The sequence below is a fragment of the Cygnus olor genome, chromosome 5 (genome assembly GCF_009769625.2).
Source record: "Cygnus olor isolate bCygOlo1 chromosome 5, bCygOlo1.pri.v2, whole genome shotgun sequence".
NCBI lineage: Eukaryota > Metazoa > Chordata > Aves > Anseriformes > Anatidae > Cygnus > Cygnus olor.
In genome coordinates this window covers 33,146,438-33,166,498 of record NC_049173.1, presented here as the reverse complement: position 1 = coordinate 33,166,498, position 20,061 = coordinate 33,146,438, and the positions used below count along the sequence as shown (strand labels likewise).

The 20,061-nt window shown below is 39.4% G+C and overlaps 1 protein-coding gene across 2 annotated transcripts; it reads right to left on the bottom strand.

Moving 5' to 3' along the window:
• Nucleotides 1-2,059: 2,059 nt before the first annotated feature.
• On the bottom strand, nucleotides 2,060-18,668 carry LOC121071519 (embryonic protein UVS.2-like). Of its 2 annotated transcripts, none has more exons than XM_040559829.1 (11): nucleotides 18,215-18,668; nucleotides 15,556-15,580; nucleotides 14,482-14,619; nucleotides 12,930-13,047; nucleotides 12,171-12,349; nucleotides 8,918-8,999; nucleotides 7,949-8,076; nucleotides 6,058-6,173; nucleotides 5,390-5,615; nucleotides 4,150-4,268; nucleotides 2,060-3,562 (listed from the first exon to the last, which is right to left on the bottom strand). In XM_040559829.1, the coding sequence occupies exons 1-11, from the start codon at nucleotides 18,221-18,223 to the stop codon at nucleotides 3,332-3,334; spliced, it is 1,371 nt and encodes a 456-aa protein (XP_040415763.1). In that variant the 5' UTR covers nucleotides 18,224-18,668; the 3' UTR covers nucleotides 2,060-3,331. The 2 variants fall into 2 exon arrangements, with proteins under 2 accessions (XP_040415763.1, XP_040415764.1); XM_040559830.1 differs by lacking the exon at nucleotides 18,215-18,668 and adding an exon at nucleotides 15,733-15,924 and having other exon boundaries at nucleotides 14,482-14,615; nucleotides 15,552-15,580.
• Nucleotides 18,669-20,061: the final 1,393 nt, after the last annotated feature.

The following is a 20,061-nucleotide window of genomic DNA, read 5'->3' as shown; positions in this document are numbered from 1 at the left end:
AATAGGCCGTCTTGCCAAGCTGACTTGTTGCACAGTAAGTTGTATATTTTCTGTTCCACGTAGTTATAGCTGCCAATGCCACGTTTAACTTGCTGTGAAACTGTGCCTCAGTGTATTAGATTTGGCCTGGATTCTCTTGGGACTTGATTACTATAATGCAGCCACATCCAGAAGTTGAACTCTTTGCTCTGAAAAAGTTCAAATTAATTCAAAACGTGGCCGCTGGCCAACTCAGTCTCCCAGGCTGGAATGTTTCTCCTTGCAGTTGTGTGATAAAAAGGGCAAATCATCACCACACTGGAACTGAAAACTGAGTTTGAGTACTCTTGCTGTTACAGCAGGCTTGTTTACTTCTTCCAGAGGAGGAACCAATTGTACTATCAGCATGCTGAAAGTTACCCTTATTTTTTGTCAGGCCTTGGGGTTCTACTCATGCAAATGAATGTTTTCTCAACCACAGTTATTTACTTACGTAAGGGAAATGTGTTTGAAATTAAACCAAAACACACAAAAAAATAATCTTATGAATAGTAATTTTTGTCTGTAGTGCTTTATTCCAGGCTGTTTTTGTCTTACTACAGTAACTGGCAAATCTCTGTTCTGGTTCTTGCAGAGTAAGAAAGCATACCACTTGAAGGCCCTGACTTGCTTCCCAGATAGGCCCTTGGACAGCCCCAAAGCAGGTAAAATTGAACTACATGGACATAAACAGTCTTCTTGCCTCTTCCAAATGTACAGGCTCATGGATGCAGCTCTGTTTTAGTACAGATCTGCCTTTGTGCACAATTAAGGTAACATCTGTTTGTGTCATGAGTCATGTACATACATGAGAATAGACACATTTGTTACTGCTAGCTACCTCAGTTTTTTAAGGTTAAATGCTTACATATAGGTTTTCAAAGATATATTAATTGAATGATGAACTTTCATTAGAACCTCTCAAAATCCTTTGGTGCTGGTACTTGAATCTTAAACCTTTGGCCATGATGTCCCTGGTGTCTATTGGCTGGTGACTCTTAATTCACATATCTCAGAATTTGAATGTTAATAGCAAGCTTCTAAATCATTATTGTATATGGGCAATGCACATTGTGAGGGGATTATTGTCTGTTAGATGAAAGTCCTCTTAAACTGTGCAATTGGGTGCACCTAATCTCTTAACAGGGCCTGTGAATTTTATAACTCCTCCATTTAAGATCCTCAGTTAACCGTGTAATGAACAGTAGTCGTTATGACAGGGATGTTTTGTATCTTATATTTTCCTGTTTGCTGGTCCACAAATTTATAGATGAAAAACATTTATATATATATATATATATATATATATAACTGAAATGGAGACTGTTGGCAGGAAAGCAGAAAGTTTAGCAACAGAGGAAAACTGAAGCTTTTGATACCTGCGAAGGGGGTTGGGAGGTATTTTGGAGCATGTGTTCCAGTTAATATGCATATCCATTAAGGAAAGCATTAACAAAGACCCCTAACATAACTGATGAAACATGGAACTTTCAGACTTCAATACTGAAAAGCCTTTGCTATGAAAGAGGGAACTTATATTTCAGGCTGTATTCAGGAATGCATTTCTGCATCAGTACCATTGAATTCATGTTTTCAAAATAAATGAGCGCGGAGTTTTTAGCCAGGCTGCATGCCCTTTGGGCTTACAGCTTGCCTGCAGGAAGGACTTGATTACAAATAAAACACCCCAGCCCTGTCACATTCCCACATCTGAGAGTCCTAATTAATACTATATTTCTAGGGACAAGTTGCAAAACTAATATTCCTATACATGGTACGTTGCTGCTTCACGTGTTGTTCATACTCCTTTTCTGAATGCATGAACATCAAAAACATTGAACCTGGATGGCCTGATGTAGAACCCCACATCAGGCCATGGGAAGGGAATCTGAAATAGTACTCAAGTTACAGTGAAAGCTGTCAGCATTGAATATTTAAAATAAGGACCCATTCAAGTTTGTATACAGTAACAATTGACATGGGGTTTGTACCTCCTCAAAAGTCAGATGCAGGGGGAAGAATTAGCTTTTGTGTCCAAAGCTGAGGTTAAGATCCCAGAACTTTATTCTCCCCTCTTCCATGAGCATAAAAAAATCTCCATTCCAGGTTTGTACAGAGAACATATATCTAGAAGGAAATGAACTGTGTTGAACTGCAAGGCATACATTCTATGCTGACATACAAAAAGTTATTATCTTTGAGGTTGGGTTCTAGTTCTTATGGGCTCTTCATGAGCAACAGTTGGCCCCCTTGCACAGCATGTCTCACTTTTGATAGCAATAGAGGGAAGACTGTGGAGTTTGCATGCTGAGATCCAATGTACTTAGGCAACCAAAGCCATATCTGACGGCTTTCACATGCTGAAGCTTGTTAAAAATAAACTAATTTGCCTTCTGGCTACAATACAGGTATAGCCCTCAGACACCGCTTCCAAATGACTTGCCACACAGCAAAAGGAGCATCTACCACATTGTACCATATCAACATTCTCTGTGTAAAAGCACGTAAGAGGAAGGCATTTTATTAGCAATGTAAGGAGACAGCAGTAATGACTATTCCCAGGTTCATCCCACAGCCATCCAAGCATCTTCCCCTTATTTCCTGAAGCCAACTTGCATGTTAACTGTTCTGAGGTAAATCAGTTAAAAGAGCAGGGAAGAAAAACACCTTCCTTTTAATAGTGATGGTCAAGCCGGAAATAGAGTTCAATTTTCTCTCATGCTGCTGTTGTTACATCCTCCAAAAAAGGTGCCAGTCTAAATAGGAAGCCAAATAAAATGAAGTAAGAGTTTACATAGTCAGATGGGAGCTCATAGGAGCTACGGGTATTTGTTGCCTGGTTTGCATGATGCAGGCCAGCTCTAGATCCTTCAGTCCACAACTTATCAAATATTCTTCTGAGGGTAAAAAAGAAAAAGAGCATAAAAAGCAAAGCATTACAGATCCTAGAAAAAAAAAGTCAGTGTCATTCAAGATATTCTTGGCTGCCTTCCTGACCCTAGAAAAGCAAATTACCATTTTATATGTGCTCTTCACAAAGGCATAATTGCAGTAAGAACATTTATTATATTTTAGCATCTTCCAGTTTGGGAAGCCAAATTCTGTAGCCATATTCTTTTTTTTTTTTTTTTTTTTAAGGCAGTTTCTAACATTATAAGTTATTGAGAATTGGCTTACATAGTTTGTTTTACTATTCCATTTGGTCATGTAACAACAGCAATGGGATTACAATAACAAAAAGCTTAGAGACTCAGAAACAGTGGCTAGTTGGTCTCTTTCATTCTGCATTTTACGTCTCCTGTTATGCACAGTACTACCTATGAAATGTATAACTCATCTTGAATCCGGGCAACTCCCAAACTGTATCACTGTGAAATTCAACCAGCACAAAATTCCCAGTGGAAGTGAAGTCTGCAACCTTCTCTGTCCCACAGTAAGGGCCAACTGCAGGTGATGTAGGTTGGCTTCCATCATGTATGAGCAAATAGTCGTAAACACATCTGTCGTTATCTTCCAACTCAAAGAATAACATTTTAAGAGATATCTGGAGAAAATACAATGAAACCACTGTTTTCAGCTTATACCATTTTCTCTTACCCTTTGTATGTAACAAGCACAAATAGTCTAAATTCCTTATGTACAAGGCATGTTTTCATTCTGTGTCTGCCACATCCTGATCTCATATTGTAATACAAATCAACAGCAACTAGTTTGCTTAGTTCATTAGCATTTGGACTGAAAGGAGAAACAAGAGACAAGATTGATCTTCTGTGCTTTAAATTCTTTTCTCAAGAAATACAAAAAACAGAACCTGTGCAATATTCTGGTTTCCTAGTGGGCACTCTTATCTAGAGATTATTCTTAGCAAAGCCAATAAAGTACAAACTAAATTCATAAAAGTCTCACATGCATGTGTAAAGATTTTTCCTTGATGATTACCTCAAATACCAAGACCCAGCATAAGTTCTTAAACTGAATTTGTGTTTTCAGATTTTCACTCTGAAAATGTCTCCTCATTAAAAACAAAAATCCAGCAAAACACAGCACACCATTACAGCTGTTGTTCTCCAAGGCAAAAAGAGATTCCATTAGAGAACACTACTGAAACCAGCAAAAGAATCTGTGCCTTACCTTGTATCCTACTGGAGAACTGATGACCCAGAAACATGCTCGGTTTTTGGGGTATTTATTGGGATAGTTTGGAGAGGTGATGACTCCATTTGAGTCTCTGAAAGTATCTCCACAATTCACTTAGTAGTAAAGGGGGAGAAACAAAGAAAGGCATATTAACAAGTATTTTGACAGTAGAAAGTAGTAAGCTTGCTTGTACTCTTTTATATTTTCTTCAAGCCAAGAGTGTGGTATTATGAAAATCTACTGCTGAAAGTTTATTTCTCTGTGTTTCTATCAGCAAATATATTTGTATCAGCTGTACTAAAACAACAAAAAACTTTCCTGCTAAAATAACTTTGCAGGACAGGGAACAGCAGAATCTAAAGCTATACTAGTCTTATAATGAAATGTTACCACATTAGCATAGCATCCTAATGGGACTACCTTACTGCACTTCCAGAAAAGAATTAGGTTAAGTATTTGAGATTGCATTATTGAGCTAGTTCTAATGAAACCTAGAAATTACTCCATCAAGCCAAATGCAAAAAAAAAAAAAAGTAAAAAATGATACTGGAAATGTACATCTTCAATTTATGTTTTAAAAAGTTTGCATTTTAAGTTGAAATAAGACAATAACAATAACCAGTTATTTGGTTCAATGCCTGTGACCTAAAATCATGTTGCAACACAACAGGATTTTATCCAGCAGTTCATAATGCATTCCTATTCTTGTAAAACAGGCACCCCTGAAGTGAATATGATAAGCACTGAGTGTCATGTGACATAGAAGCCTTTCGTTTGGAAAGTGCAAGTTACTCAAAGTTAGTCTCCCTGGTTGCTTAAAACACCACAAAACCTTGAATAACACATGGCCCAGATCTTGGCTTTACTTCTCATTGTTGCTATTTCTCATGAAGTTCTGCAATCTTTTTGCTATTTGCTTGCACTGCTCCTATTAGTTAGTCATTGCATTGTTTTTATTTAAATAAATCGTTACAAAGATGCAAGAAAGCCTAGCTCTGAGAAGAATGCAAGTGGGTACTCAGGATTCCTAACATGACAACCATGCAATATCCTGTTTTGTCTCCTGCTAACCTTCAGCCCCATCATTGCCTAATCCTTTGTGTTAGTAATACCCACTGGGGATGTAAGGAATAACATGGAAAAACCTGCTCTGGTGTACATGCTTAAAGTTTCAGTTCTTCCATGCAAATACTATTAGTCCTGTTCTCCAAGTTCTGTAAAGGAGTGTTCATACCCCTGCTGTAGGAGGCTCTGAATCCTGTAGCTGTAATGGTCTCATCAGTTGCAAACTCTACCAGCATTGTAGATCCAGAAGAAACCATGGAAGGCAGCGGCCCCTTCCCACAGTATTTGTCCAGCAAGACAGGAGAATTCTTGCTGTTTCCATTGTAAACTTTTATATAGTCAGAAGAACAATCTGAGGAGGTTTGGAGATCAAAAGCCTCAAACTGCAGGAAAATCTCGAGAAACAAGAAAACAGATGTTGGGTTTACTGCTATACACAGGGAAAGATTCAAACCATCTAACTTACGAAGTGAACTAGGAATTTCTGTTAATTTCACTATCCACATATCACAGAAATTTGACTTTCTGTATAACAAGAGCTATACACCAAGAATTTCACCTAGCATCCCTGCTACTGAGCCTCATAACGGATGTTTGACTATACCTTATTTTTAAAAAATCGCTTAATCCTAACTGGATAAAAATCAAGTTAAATAGTACATCTGATGGTCTTACAAAAAGTCTTCTGAAAATTGTTGAGACTTTCTTTTCATTTACTATGTTACAGAATAAATGTCTTGGTACCTGAAAAGAACTCCTAGATGCTAGTCATAATAATAAAATAATGCTGTGTAGTCCTGACACTGTGATTCAAAGCTTTCTCCTATTAAAAATTACCTTACTCCGACGGATGCGGATCAACCACAGGCAGTTGCTATTGTTTGGGTATGGGGATGGGTAATTGACAGAGGAGAAAGAGCCTTTGGGTTTTGGCAACACGGAGCTACAGCAATCTGAAGGGAAGAACCAAACAATGCTGAAGAGAATGAAAACTGAACAAAAGTCTTCCAAAAACATCAGACAACTCTCTTCAATGATTATCATCAGTCAAGCTTGTAAAAAAAAAAAAAAAGATGCCTACAATTGTGTTGATGTTCCTAGTTTAAAAACTATTCAAAACCTGTGAGCAAACTAAAGCTACTTAAAAGGGTAATTAGCTGCTTCAGCTACTTTCTTTTTGAACAGGAGGGCTTCACTCACATATTTCAGTTTACTAAGAAAAGGCCTGGATTTTTCATGAACTTGCTTAACCTCAACCAATAGCAGTTTCAATTACATCAGTGCATAAATTCCCGTCAACAAATGTTTGTGTATTCTTACATGTATGCAAATTCAAGCTTAAAACCAGATTCTGCCAAAGCAGAGATAGGAATGGGCACTGGAGGAATACAGTAAAAGAGCACTGAAGTCAGGCTAGAGAGTTAGTGATTGGTATACAAAGTCTGATCTCATTGGCCTGTTGTCTTTCTATACATAGTCTTCATTAATTCATTATTTAACTCTCCAAACTATGAAATGTGAATAGATGACATGCAAACATAGGAACTTATGACATCTTTCCCTTGCTCTGTACTTTCCCTGAGACAACTGGACTTTTGTCATTTTCCACTTATGATAGTTTTTATTCATTTGTGTTTTTTGTTGTTTTTGGTTTAATCTATCTTTTCTTCCCAAATACACAGATCTAATTATGTAATTACATAATAATGGTATTGACGTGTGATTCACTCCCAGCCTCACTGTCAAGAATACATTATGAAGAATACAATTAAGTACTTGTTATAGCTATCTTTGAGACCATGAGAGACACAATTAAGTTGAAAATTTGTCTTTCTTACAGTTAAACTGAGAAATCATCTCTGAGAGGGTTTAATCTATACCTAAATACTCAACTGAAGGAATGCTGATTCCTTCAGTTGATTATTCAGTTGATTCTATTGATTATTTAACTGAGCTCTAACACAATTCAGAGCAGAATTTGGTATGCTAATATTCAGACAGTAATGTTTCCTACCGTTCTGGTGAAAACCAATTCAATAACATCTCAAAAATGTCAAATACTATATAATTCAATTAGCTTAAGTACTGGGAGTCAGTGCAAAAACTGTGCATTGCAGGGGCATGTTCGGTGGTTTACTTAAATTGGTTTGTGCATCTCTGCTGAGGATTTCCTGCTCTAAAGGAATGTTAAGTATTTCTAGGCCTTATGGTACCACAGTGATGAGTAAGAAATTGATGGAGGCAAGGAAGTAGAAAACTACACAAAAAGCCAAGGGAATTCCCTTCAAGCATGTTCTAATGAGCCGTACTTTTAGCCCTGCAGTCAGATTTTAATTGAAAGAAATCATAAACCCACTGGCACTACTGATGAATATGACTGAACTTTAATCATGGCTGTTGATCACTCATATGCTTTGCAACCTTCAGAATTTTCCTGAAGCAAGAATCTGACAGAGTTGGCTACCATGATCTCTCATGGATTTTGCTTTTGTCAAAGGGCAGGGACTAGGTCAGCATAGCTCAATGATAGTGAATTACTGAAAGCAAATTGCCTTTTACAAGAAGGCTGTATCTTGGCCACAGAGACAATTCTGTTCCACATACATACCAGCACTCTTATAGGGCTAGGGGGAGATGTACTGTGGGCTGATTTCCTTTGGGGGATGTCTGATGGTGCCTACAGGCATCAGCTGGGTAAGGATTCACATGCCTATCTTCCTGCACTTACTGCACTTGTAGAGCTTGTTGATTTTAGCCACATCCAAGTTACTCAGCCCTTCTCTCTGCCCAATGGGTACTGAAGGGTTAGGGATGGGTACAATAGTTGGTTTCCCAGGAGTGCTGGAGAAATCATACCTGTAGAAATAAGGCACATTTCTAAATCACTTCTATTAAACAGTGACTAACTGCATGATCATGTTGATGAACCACACAGAATTTCAACGGGAAGGGGCAAGAACCTTCTCTAAAATCAGTTAACCTTCTGTGAAGAAAAACTGTGGCAACCATTTGGGCACAGCAATTGAAAGCAAGGAACAAAAAATGCATTGTCCTGAGAAGGGCTTTATCCAGTGCCCTGACAAAATGAACTACATCCCACCTTCATGGTTCAAGAGGCAGAAGATCAACGATAGTTCTGTCACAGTTGCTAATTACCTGCTATCTGTGAGTTCCTGCCTCCTGATAAACAAGTTTTATTTCACTGTCTTGTTCAGAAGTTGTTTCTTGTTAGTGCAAAATACAGAAGATACATGCTACAGGCTTGTGGATTACGGAATAAATGCAGCCTTGGTGTTCCTAGATAAATAATTTTCAAAAGGCTGCCTACATCTTAATGATGTAATTTTTTTTTCCCTCTCTGCACCCAAATATTGTTGACAAAATGATTACATTTACAAGTAACTAGTTACAGCCCATCATAGACTTTGGAACTGCTTTAGCTCAGTGACTCAGACTTTGTAACATAGCCACGTCAAAAACCTCTAGCAAGAGACACTAGTACAGTGACAAAAAACATTGTTCTTTCATCTATCAATATCAACTTTGTTTTCCAGGAATACTGCTGCCAAAGTATACTCTCATAATTATATCTGTTAACTCAATTTTAAGTGAACAGCAAAAATCATTCCCTGCACAGAGTAATTCCTTCTCCCTACATCTGAGCACATCCTTTGAAAGGACACATCAAAAAACTTACGCGCCGTAGTGCATCACAGAAGAGTAGTCATAGGGAAGGCCCAGATTTTTGGACTTTACTTTTCCAAAGTTCCCTTGTTCCCCTGCAAGGTAAGAGAGCAACATTTCAATCAGAACACTATTACTGCTGTCAGACACTGCCTGCTGTTATAATCAATATGACTGCTGTCAGACACTACTTGCTTTCATAAGACTAACGTAGGATAAAATCATGAAGTCCTTACACACTTATTCTCGTTGGATCTTGGATCTTCCAAAACAACCGGAACCGTCTGAAGCCCATGGTAGCCTATTTCCACTGAATCTGGTGGGTTTCAGAATATAAACTGAGGCAAATAAGAAGTCAAAGTTTCAATATAATCCACAAATCCAATTCCATTCTCCAAGGAAATGTATTCATCTCTCCACCTAATACATCTCTCCAACTTCTGATACAGAATGAGCGTAAGACCACAAAAGAGAGGAACCAGGTTTGCCTGTTACACCAAAGTTATCAGCTATGTTCTGGCTTTGTCTCTGGTCAAACCCATCAGCAGTGACTACAGCCAAGTGACACGACTTACATGAAGCAAGGGCACTCAGTAAGATCAGTTAGAAGCATTCTATCCAAATACAGCTGCTGAGCACCTCATCACTTCATCTGCTTAGCCTTAAAAACCACCTGTAAGAAAGCATTACATTGGTATAGGACTGGGGCCCAGAAGCAGACTAGAATTCATTTCCCCTTGCATTAATTCTCTAGGTTAGACACTGAAGCTAGTTATCAAGGCTCCCGGGACAGTCATGGGAGAGAGAAAGAAGCACGGTCCGAGGGAGCTTCATCCCATTTTAATACAAAGGCACCTATTTTCTCTACACTGACTAGAGAGCATTTGAATTTCACCCTGGGTCTCTTGTCCATAAGACAGGTAAGCAATATCAGAGCAGAGAGCTGAATGCAGTCAACCTAGCCTTGAGGTTAAATGCCCTAACCACTAAGCACTCCCTCCCAGTTCAACATCTGTACCTTCATTATTATAACTAGTGGTTTGTAAACAAACCATCTGGACAAGAGTTCAGCATTGGAAACTTATCAGAAGATCATCCTATCTGACTCTTGAGTTTGCACAACTTGGCTGGCAAACTTGCAATCAGAGCCAGTCTCTTCCAGTAATATCCATCAGTGCTGGTCCCAGTGAGGGCTAGGAAATGCAAAAAGAAACTTCAAAATCCTAAATTATACAAGATTTGGGAATAAACATGACTTTGGAGCTTTTCATAGCCCAAAAACTCAGTGAAAGCTCAAACTGGTTCTCATCAGCACAGGCTTTCCCTACTATTAGATTTTTATCTCTGTTCCTCTTATCTACAATACTGATTCCATAAGAGCACAGTTCAAATGCAGTGAAACATTTAAACATATGGCTACTGTTTAGTATGTATGTGCTTTGCTGAACTGTTTTATTAAAAAAGGAGTTAACACCAGCCTGGCTGGATAGAGGTGCTGCCAGCAAACCAGTATGTGCCTCATCACATGCTAGAGAGATCTAGATGTCCAGACCTGCACAAATGTAGGAACTTAACCGATTTTCTCCACTAAAAAAATCTACCTCTGCCAGAATCTAAGTGTGATGATTCAGAAGACTGAAAAGGAAGCTCTGGCTGAAGGCTATGAGTACAGTTTTGTTCCCAAGAAGTTTGTGAAAAAACAAGCTGAGTTTCAAGTAGCTCAGTGGACAGTATTTTGTCAAAACAGAGAATTAGGATGGCTTCCAAGGTGAATTGAGGGGTAAAAACATGTAATGTAGTAATGCAGTCTTTGCAAGAGAAAAGCAGATTATGTGGAAGAACTGAGAACCTACAGAATGTCTTGGAGTCTAGTTCTGCACCACTGAGGTCAGGGGAATCTCTGCCATCAGCACTGTTAGCAGCGTATTTTTATGGAAGATGTAGACTAGCAGCCTTTATGAACATGACTATCTTTTGATTTCCCCTGCATATCTTTGCCTTTTTTTTTCCTCCCAACAGGGCTTCTGTTGCACACACTGCCTTCTGCCTCCCTTGTCACATCAGTCTTCTCAGCTCCCACTCCCGGTGAATGCTGTTAAAACACTGAAGATATCCTCCTTTTTGCATAGTCTTGTCTTCCTCTCCTTTTCTCCCCTTTCATCCTTTCAACGATACTGTGCCCGAATCAGAGCTTGGTTACATCTTTATACTTTAGGGATGATGACATCTGAACCTGTAGACTTCCTCCTGCAAAACTGGTGTAAGATTTTACTTATATCTTGTATCTTTGGTACAACCTTGTTTTTAACTCCTCTTTCCTAGCACATCCTCTACTTTTCAAAATGACGCACCCTTCTTATACAACAACAGCATAGAATTTATATCAAAATTATATTGTAACACTCACGCTGAAACCTAAATAAAGAACAGTACAAATGGAATTCACTTAGGATATCATGGGAATAGCTGAAAAAAAATTTGGAGAACAGTGTGTTAGGAATTTGCAATAAAAACAATCAAGTTCCTTCTGGAGAAAATAGATATATTCAATTTTCCAATGCCAGCTGAAAATATCTTATTTGCTGAAAAGGCATTTTAGAATGTGTTATTCAATTATCCAGTCTCATTTATTATTCTTTATTTTCTATAATTTATTAAATACGCTATTATTTTATTACAAATGCAAGTTGTCCAGCTCATATAGCTGTCAGAAAAATGGTTCTTTCAATCCTTTCTTCCCCTGCTTTCATCCTCTTTATCACTTTCTCACTTTCCTTTCCCTAGGACGTCCTACCATTCTCTTCCCTCCTTTCCTTAGAGCCAGGAGCTCTCTATATACCCCATTTTCTCAGTACATAGATCATGGGCACACCCCCAAACTATTTCTTTTGCATTCCTTTCCCTAAATAACATTTCACGTGTTTCCCCTGCTACAAATTTACCAGTCCTGATTGTTCCTCATTGCTCCTTCTCATGGCAGAGAGAAGGATTATTTGCTCTTCAAGGATAAAATTTCGGTCCTTCCTCTTGTGTCACGCTGATCCCAGAATTTCCCACATGCTGGTGGCTGCATGGGCTTTCATTCTCTCTACATCAAGTCCTGTGTTCTTATCCACATTTTAGACTACACGCCTTCCTCTTACTGCTAATGCCAAAACTTCTGCTGCAATTCAGCCAGCTGCTAATGATTATTTGCATTGCTATTCTCAGAAGAAACATTCACGTATATCTCAAAGTGTTTTTCTCGTAAGATTTAGTGGACCTACCTGCCATAATGTGTTCCCACACAATCTTGACAAACTTGTCCCGATCGCTCCGTGCCTGTTCATGGATGAAACCCAACGCATGGTTCATTTCATGCTGAATTGCTCCTTTATCCATACAGCCATTTTTCATCAGGCCAACTGCTTGACGTCCTCCAATTTTTCCAAAGTAAGACCAGCAGCTAAAAATAGGCAATCGATGGTTGCATTCACCAAATACAAAGAAATACATATACTGATTAAACCACCAAGGGCCTGCAGATGTGCAGTCACAGAAAGGGACCCAAATAGTCACTGGTGTGAGATACCTTGCCTACTGAAAGCTGCCAAACTGAAACCGCAGAGGGAGAAATAGTCTTTGTGATAAGTTTTAAAACAGTAAAATTACTTTATCAAACTTAGATGAAGCAATTCAAGTAGTTAAGCAAAGAACCTGAAAGAATTATACTTCTTTCTAAATTTTCTCAACAATTATATCCCATTATATTTAATTAAGTACATGCACTTATTTCTGCAGCCTGTTAAGTTATATAACTGCCAGTATATCTAAAGAAAAATGAAAAATTGCACCTGCTCTCTCAATCTTGACTCTTAGGATAAAAAGGGCAATTACTTAAATACAGACCAAAACAAAAAAGAAGCTGAAAGACACACACATGCACACACACACACACACAGATTTCTAGGTTGGAAGAGACCTCAAGATCATCGAGTCCAACCTCCCTTTTGGGTGCTTCCAGACCCCGGAGACAGGGAGCTTACCTCTGCCCATGTTCAACATACACATAGTCTGTTTCAGTAGTACGATTTACAAACTTGACACAGGTCAATGTGGAGACCTCTTGTAGAGCATCAGCAATCCAAGACCTCTCTGTCAATGCTAGAACAAGAAAGGGCCCAGGAAAGGTTTTATGTTGTTAGTTAATCAAAAATAAGTTGTGTTAACAGGGTGCATTCTCCAAAATCTCTACAGCACTCTCTACATTTTTATCATGCAAGTATAATCAGAAAAGGCACACAGCCTTCAGAGATCTTCAAGCTGATTAGACTTTGAAGTTGATAGAATAGTTAAGGTTGTTACAGCCAGCCCTCATGCCTTCCACTGCAGGTAGCTATGGGGTGATGGAAAGCAGAAGACTGACATCGTTTTCTCCGTTTAGACAGAGGAGAAGAAAATAAAGTTTCAGATATAAATAATTGGATTAGAATATCCCAGATGAGCCATCTGACCTTAATTAAGCATGGAAAAAACAGCTTGTTTATCAGAGGTAATGAATGTCTGCCACACACCCCTTGAAACCATTTGAGACAGCGTTCGGAAGCTCAGAAGCTCACTGTTTCTATTCAGGTACCAAATATAGATGGGAGTGTTTATCTGCTTTTGAACGTTTTGGCTTCCTCAATTATGAATCATCTATGACTATCTTTTATCTTAATTTCTTCATCTTTAAAGCGTGGAGAGATTGAGGCAGAGAGAATGACTCTTCCCTAACCACAAGACCACGTGCTGCAGCTCTGGAAGCACACAGGGAGAGAAGCAGCCTAGATAGGACTGGGCTTTCCTTATCCAAAAGGAAAAACACAAAGATTCCCTTTCACCAGGAATGGGAATCAGGCCCAGACTGTATTTTTTTTCCATACCAGTTTCCCTCAGAGATCTTTTTAAAAGGGTCTCTGTGAAATCTTCACATGAGGAAGGCCTCAACAGGGGAGAGATGGAGGACACACACAGCCAATGTGAAACCTTCTGGAAAAAAATTTTCTAGATTAAGGCATCCTGCAGCATTTTGTATTCAGACAGATCTATTGACTGACCCCAGGGGAAAAAATGAAGAAAAATATCTAAGGAGTTTTCCTTCATTTTTGCCTCCACAGCATTTCCAGTGTAGGAATGTTTATTTCTATGAGATATTTGAAAGAAAAACTGTAGTGTTCAATAAAGTGCTTCTAGTGGTAATTTCGAGAAACACACTCAATGTGAACAAATTATATTTTTTCGTCTATACTTGCTAAATACCAAAGTGCATTGTAGCTAGCATTTGTAGCATTGAAACTAGTATTTGGAATTAAAATAAACTAACTGGTATTTATATAACAAGTACTGCCCAAGTAACCACATTTTAGTGTTTATGCCTAAAATATTTGGAGTCTTTGCCACAATCATAGGGCCAAGAGAATCGCAGAAGAGACATGTTGCTAGTTTCACATTTGGACTAAGATTCCATTCAGTGCATGACACAAAACTATAAAATAACAGAACATACAGACCAGAAGATCAATGCTAACTTTACAGCATCCATATGCATACACTTACAGAAATCAGAAGAGATGTTAACCGGAACCTTGACTAGTCCATCTTGTGACTTGGGCCATAAACAACTCTCACAGTTAATTGCACTGCGTTGTCCTCTTCTCAAGAGGATGTCTCCTTCATGCACAGCTATTTCACTGTCTGCCAGATGAAGAAAATGAACATGCAAGGCACTTAGAAGGCAAATAGAAGTACAAAAGGGAGGTAAAAGGTATGCACTAACCAAGTTTTAGTACGTTTGAAAATTTTTTCCACTGAAGTTTATTTTTCAGTAATTTGAAAAAGGATTAGTGAATTAAGACTGAGTCTAGCATACATAGTGTGCTAAGACTGGTTAGGCCTCCATTTTTTTCTGGATAAGAAAGACCGATATTAGTATAGGTGTCATAGTGCAGCTGTAATCAGAGCAGTGACTACATATATTTTAACTTAAGGAGCTTTGGGAGCCCTTCAGAGTGGAAGGCTGAGTACCATAAGTTACGTATATTATATATAATGTTCTCTTCATTAGAGCTTGTGGAATTAAAGAAATCATAAGTGATCTCTGAAAAAAATGGGATGAATCATACAAAATAATAGACTATTTCTATCATGCATATGGAATGCACGCTAGCTATTAATTTCCAGGTTAACTGTTAATTTGACATAAGATATTGCAATGTGCTCATCAGTTCTGACGCTGAAATACCTGGCATATGTTCCTCACAGACAAGAGCTGTTGGTTATTATGCCAAAAACGTACAACGTCTTGGGTACAGAAGAGAGGGAAGTGACTTATGTCACACAGCAAAGAAATCAAAGTCAAAAGTATTCTGATTTGTTGAGGCTACATGTGGAAAAGAACATTCCATATAATAATTACTCAATAATTCTTCTTAATTTCTTTACTGTGACAGTATAAAATAATCAAACTGACTGCAACTTTAACAGACATCTGAAATCTGTGAATTATTTTCCACTGATGCTGGAAAACATTTTCAAAGAGAAAAATATACAAAATCATGAGAATAAGGTATAAAGAAGCAACCCACCACCAAAAACTGCTGTTATTTATAGAGTAATTACGGTTGAACTCACCTAAGTCATTGTTTCTTGTAGCTATCTGCAAAAGAAAAAGTATATCCTTTTACACATGCTTATCTCCATAGCAGAAAAATTCTATAATGCAGAATCACAGCAGTAAAAATGTATAACTAATTTCAAGATAGCAACTGAGCAGCAATAAGATCTTAGCATCTCAGAGCAGGGACACACCTGGACAGGTTTACTTAGTACAAAGTTACAGAGAAATGCTAATTGACTTGGCAGAAGAAAATACTTCATCTTCAAGTTTCTGAGATGATCTTCTCTGCTCTGCAGCTCAGTGCTCAAAGCTGTGGTTAGCTTACTTGGGACAAGTTTTATGGGAAAGCTGCTGTTAACAAGTGTAACAAAGTTAGACAACAAGTAGTAGTTCCACAAAATAAACAAGCTGCGGGACCTCAAGAGAATTGCCAGGCTCTCATTTCTTATTTATCTTCGGAGAAAACAGAGGAAGTGGAGCAATAGGAAAGAAAATCCAGCAACCTTGAAGTGACTCATCTTTAAGAAGAACCCATGAGCCGCTGCAAACTCCCTCGCTGCTGACCTAGGGACAGGATATCTGGCAGCAGTCTGTTTACAGCAAAACTGAATGTCAAGGAACTCTTTGATCCATCCATACTGACTACCTGTCCTAGAAACTCCGTTGCTTGCTGCCAGGAGCCACCTCGCTCTGTAGAGAGCAACTGTCAGCTTGGTGCCTGCATGCACAGCTCTCAGCCAGGCATTGCTGGCCAGGAGCACTGAAAATGTGTTGGGGCTAGAGCAGAACTGAGTGTTAGTTGGCTTCCCCCACCCAGTACCTCATCATGCGATATAGTCATCACTGGCAGTGACTGTCTTTTGTAAAACCACTAGCTCCCTGAGTTTTGCCTTCCCACCTCTGTGACACCCTCATTCTTTTGATGTCCAGGATTGAAAGAAGCCTAGAAAGATGGGCAACACTAAATACTAGAAAAGGAGCACCGTAAGAGCAAGCCATACAGTGGGGACATTTGTATTGAAACCATATAACCACCACAGGCAGACAGATGTTGCTTTCTCATCCAAGCTTCAGTCTCTGTGCAAATATCTGGTGCTATAGAAAAACCTAAGGATGTGCTGCAACGGATCTTTAGGTAGCAAAGAAGAAGAACATGAATTTTGCCTTTGCAGACAATTCCAAGGAATCTACATGGTTCACAGCAGGATTTGGTAGAGGGCACCCTTCCAGATAGACAAATGGGCTGCTCCTTAGTTTTAATATCAACTAAAATCTTTCTAGCAAAATTCTTAAATAAAGCCTTGCTACAAATATTTTAATTTTACCATTCTGATAGTTTGCTCCTAAACTTTCTAAAGTATTCTATGTTTCTGTGACTTCCAGAATTCATCTAGTTATAATTTCCACATGGAATATACTGCAATAAAGTGCAAGCATGAAGGACCCTTCTTGCCCTTGGCTGATGAAACTCAGAAGCCCTTATTAGTTTGTTACACTGGTAGCCAGAGGTCTTCCTGTACAATTCCAAGCAACCTCAGTGTCTACTCAAGAATCAGGTGAAAAAAAGGCAGGGGGACTCAGAGGAACATATTTCTGCTGCTACACATCACAGAACGACCGGGGAGAGAACGAAAGTTATTAGACAATAAAAGCAAGAGAAAAAGACCAGATCACTTTGCAGAGCCTGAAGCTGGGTCAATCCAGGTGGGACAGAAAGGCCCTTTGAAATCCTGCCATGCATTTTTACATATCCATTCCAAGCAAGGCTGTAGTACCTTACTGACTCCAGTTGTAGACCACAGACCAAAGTAACCCCTGAGTCAGGAGACTTACTGTTGCTTATTTCATTTTCCTGACTGCCAGAAAGAATTGGGTATTTCTCAAGGCTACTTAATAGCCGAAAGTCTTAGATCACCTCCTGACTTAATGCATTATCAGCAGTTGTCTTGTAGATACAAGTTTCCTTTTTGATGCTGCTTGTCCATATTATCTAACTTTGTGTCTCTTTTGATATTCTGCCAGAATTTTCAGGTCCAAAAACTTGAAGATTATCTGTCCAAACAATTTGACTACACACGTGTAATTTGTGTTCTTTCTCCTGTGTGCCCTCCTTTTTTTCTTACACCATCTTTTGACATGTCCTTCTTAGCCACACTGTCCTTGAGCTGCCAAGTATTTTATCACTGTCATTTATTAAAAAATGTATTTTGTTTATCACATTCTTAATGATTTTTGTTTAGTTTCACCTTCACTCCACAACAGAGAATAAGCAATGAACCAGAGAGGACTGACTAGCCTATCGCGTCCCCTGTTTCTGATAAAATCTAATCTGAAACCAAATCTGACCTGAAACCACAAACAACTGCAAACATCTTCCTAATGCTTTGCTTTAGTCAAAAGTCGTTCGGGAACATAACAGAAGTCCTGATCTAATGCTGCTCTCTAGTGGCTTGCCATTTGTGTAAGTGGGACATTTTTTCAGGAAAAGGTGAGGAACTCCCTATCATCACACATAACCTGTTCGCTCCTTTGTTTCCATTTATACAGCTTAAAACAGTAGCTGCTTCCTGCAGAAAAAGCTTGTGACTATGTATGCTGACAAGTGATACATCAGTTTTGGCCCTGTCTCAGAACTTCATTTTAGCACTTGGAGCTTTTTACTTCACTACTCACCTTCTCCATATACTTTATTTTAAATCCTGGGACTGATTTTATTGATGAGTCCTCCTAAAAGCTTTTGGAAACTTTATACTATAGATCCCAAATACTCTTCTGACATCACGTAAGTTCCACCTTGACTTCATGATATAGGTCATCTGCCCCATTCCCTCGTACATCTTGACTGCAAACCAAAACAAATTGGCAAAAAAGGAGCACCAGGAGAAGGGCTGCTCCATGAGGGGGCTCACTGGAGCCCACACCCCCAGCACAGGCAGCAGCCACACTAACTACAGCACAGCCTCACAATACCTGAGCACAGCAGGGGTAGGCAGACAATGCAGCCAATGGACAAGGCCAAACAAGGTGTTAGATTACATCCAGAGTCCACCCACAAACAAAAGACAGGAATAAGGCTAAAGACAAAAATACATAGGTGCAAGTTCCAGCAAGGAGACCAAGAGCAGAGTAGAAATAAGCACTCCTACAACATAGCCCAAACAGAGAGCAAGGGCCCAGGCCAGAGGTTAATTGGAGCCCTGGGCCAATGGCAGAGACTGTGGGTGGAGGCCCCAGGTGGGGCTGGTTGGGGGCCATCAAGCTCTGTTGGCACTGTCCATCTCTGACATTTACAGCATGTTGCACCAGGCTTCCTCATTCCCTGCATCCCTAGTGTGGACTGTCCAGGGAACAAAACTGCAGGTTAGATAACTACATTCTCAGGATCACCTGCTGGATCATCACTGACTTCTTCAGAGCCATGTTGACTCAGCCTCGACATGATATTCATCCCTGTGTCTGCTGCTTCTGTTTTCCTTCTATATTTCTTCTAACCATGGTGTGTGAGCCAGCACAGGCAAGCAGCAGAAACAAGTGCAGACCCACAGCTGAAACACACGTAGTTTTATTTTTGTTACCTTGCCAGCCAGGGGTTCCCCGAAGCAACACCCAGGAGAGACACAGGCACCACCAAGCTCGGTCCATACTAGAGGGTCGCTGACCTGCTGTGGGTTCGTGCAGGCATGCTTTACCACCATGCTGTGATCTTCACTGTGCTTTTTGATCTTCTCCACACCAAGGCAGGGAGATCAAGCGTGTCTGATAGGGCACCTCCAAATCTACCAAATACCTATGTTACTTATACACAGATGTGCTACTTGTCAAACACACAGAGGATGAACAGTAATAGGTATGATATATGCGTTGTCCTACATTACTACTCCCCAGGCTTTACGTGTTCCCAGCTGCAAGGTTACTTATCATATTTACAATCCCCCTTGCCAATCTTTTGTTTTCATCCCATTCTCTTCACCAGTCTTCTGGTTGGTGGAGATATCCCATGGGTTATCCCAGGATAACCCACTCCTCCCAAACCCAGGTATTCAAGAAATACAATCACTCATCCTGGATCCTTTTAAAAGTCTGACTGCAGTTTCCCATGGCTTGGGCACAGTGGGACTTCAGCAGCAGTTACCCACTTCGCTCAGCAGCTAAGCAGTTTCATAGGAGAGCTGCCTTAAAACTCCTGTGTGAGCATCATCTGATATTTCCTCGGATTCAACCCTTGTAAGGAATGATCTGGTCAGGAACTTTCCTGTCCTGCTTTGTAGTCAGTGTCAGTCTCAGGAATGCACTGCTTTTCTGCAATAACCTTATCTTCCCTGAGAGCCCCTTTTATGTCTTGCTTGCATATTGATTCTGTCAACTTTGATAAACTGCCATTTATTTTTTAAAAATATTGTAGTTATTATATTTTTACATGCACTGTATGTTTCCACTTGTCAGAGCTTCAGACATCTTCTGCTTTTTATTTCTACTGCTCCCCATGTCTAGGCATGATTGCTGCCTTTTACAATGTCTAG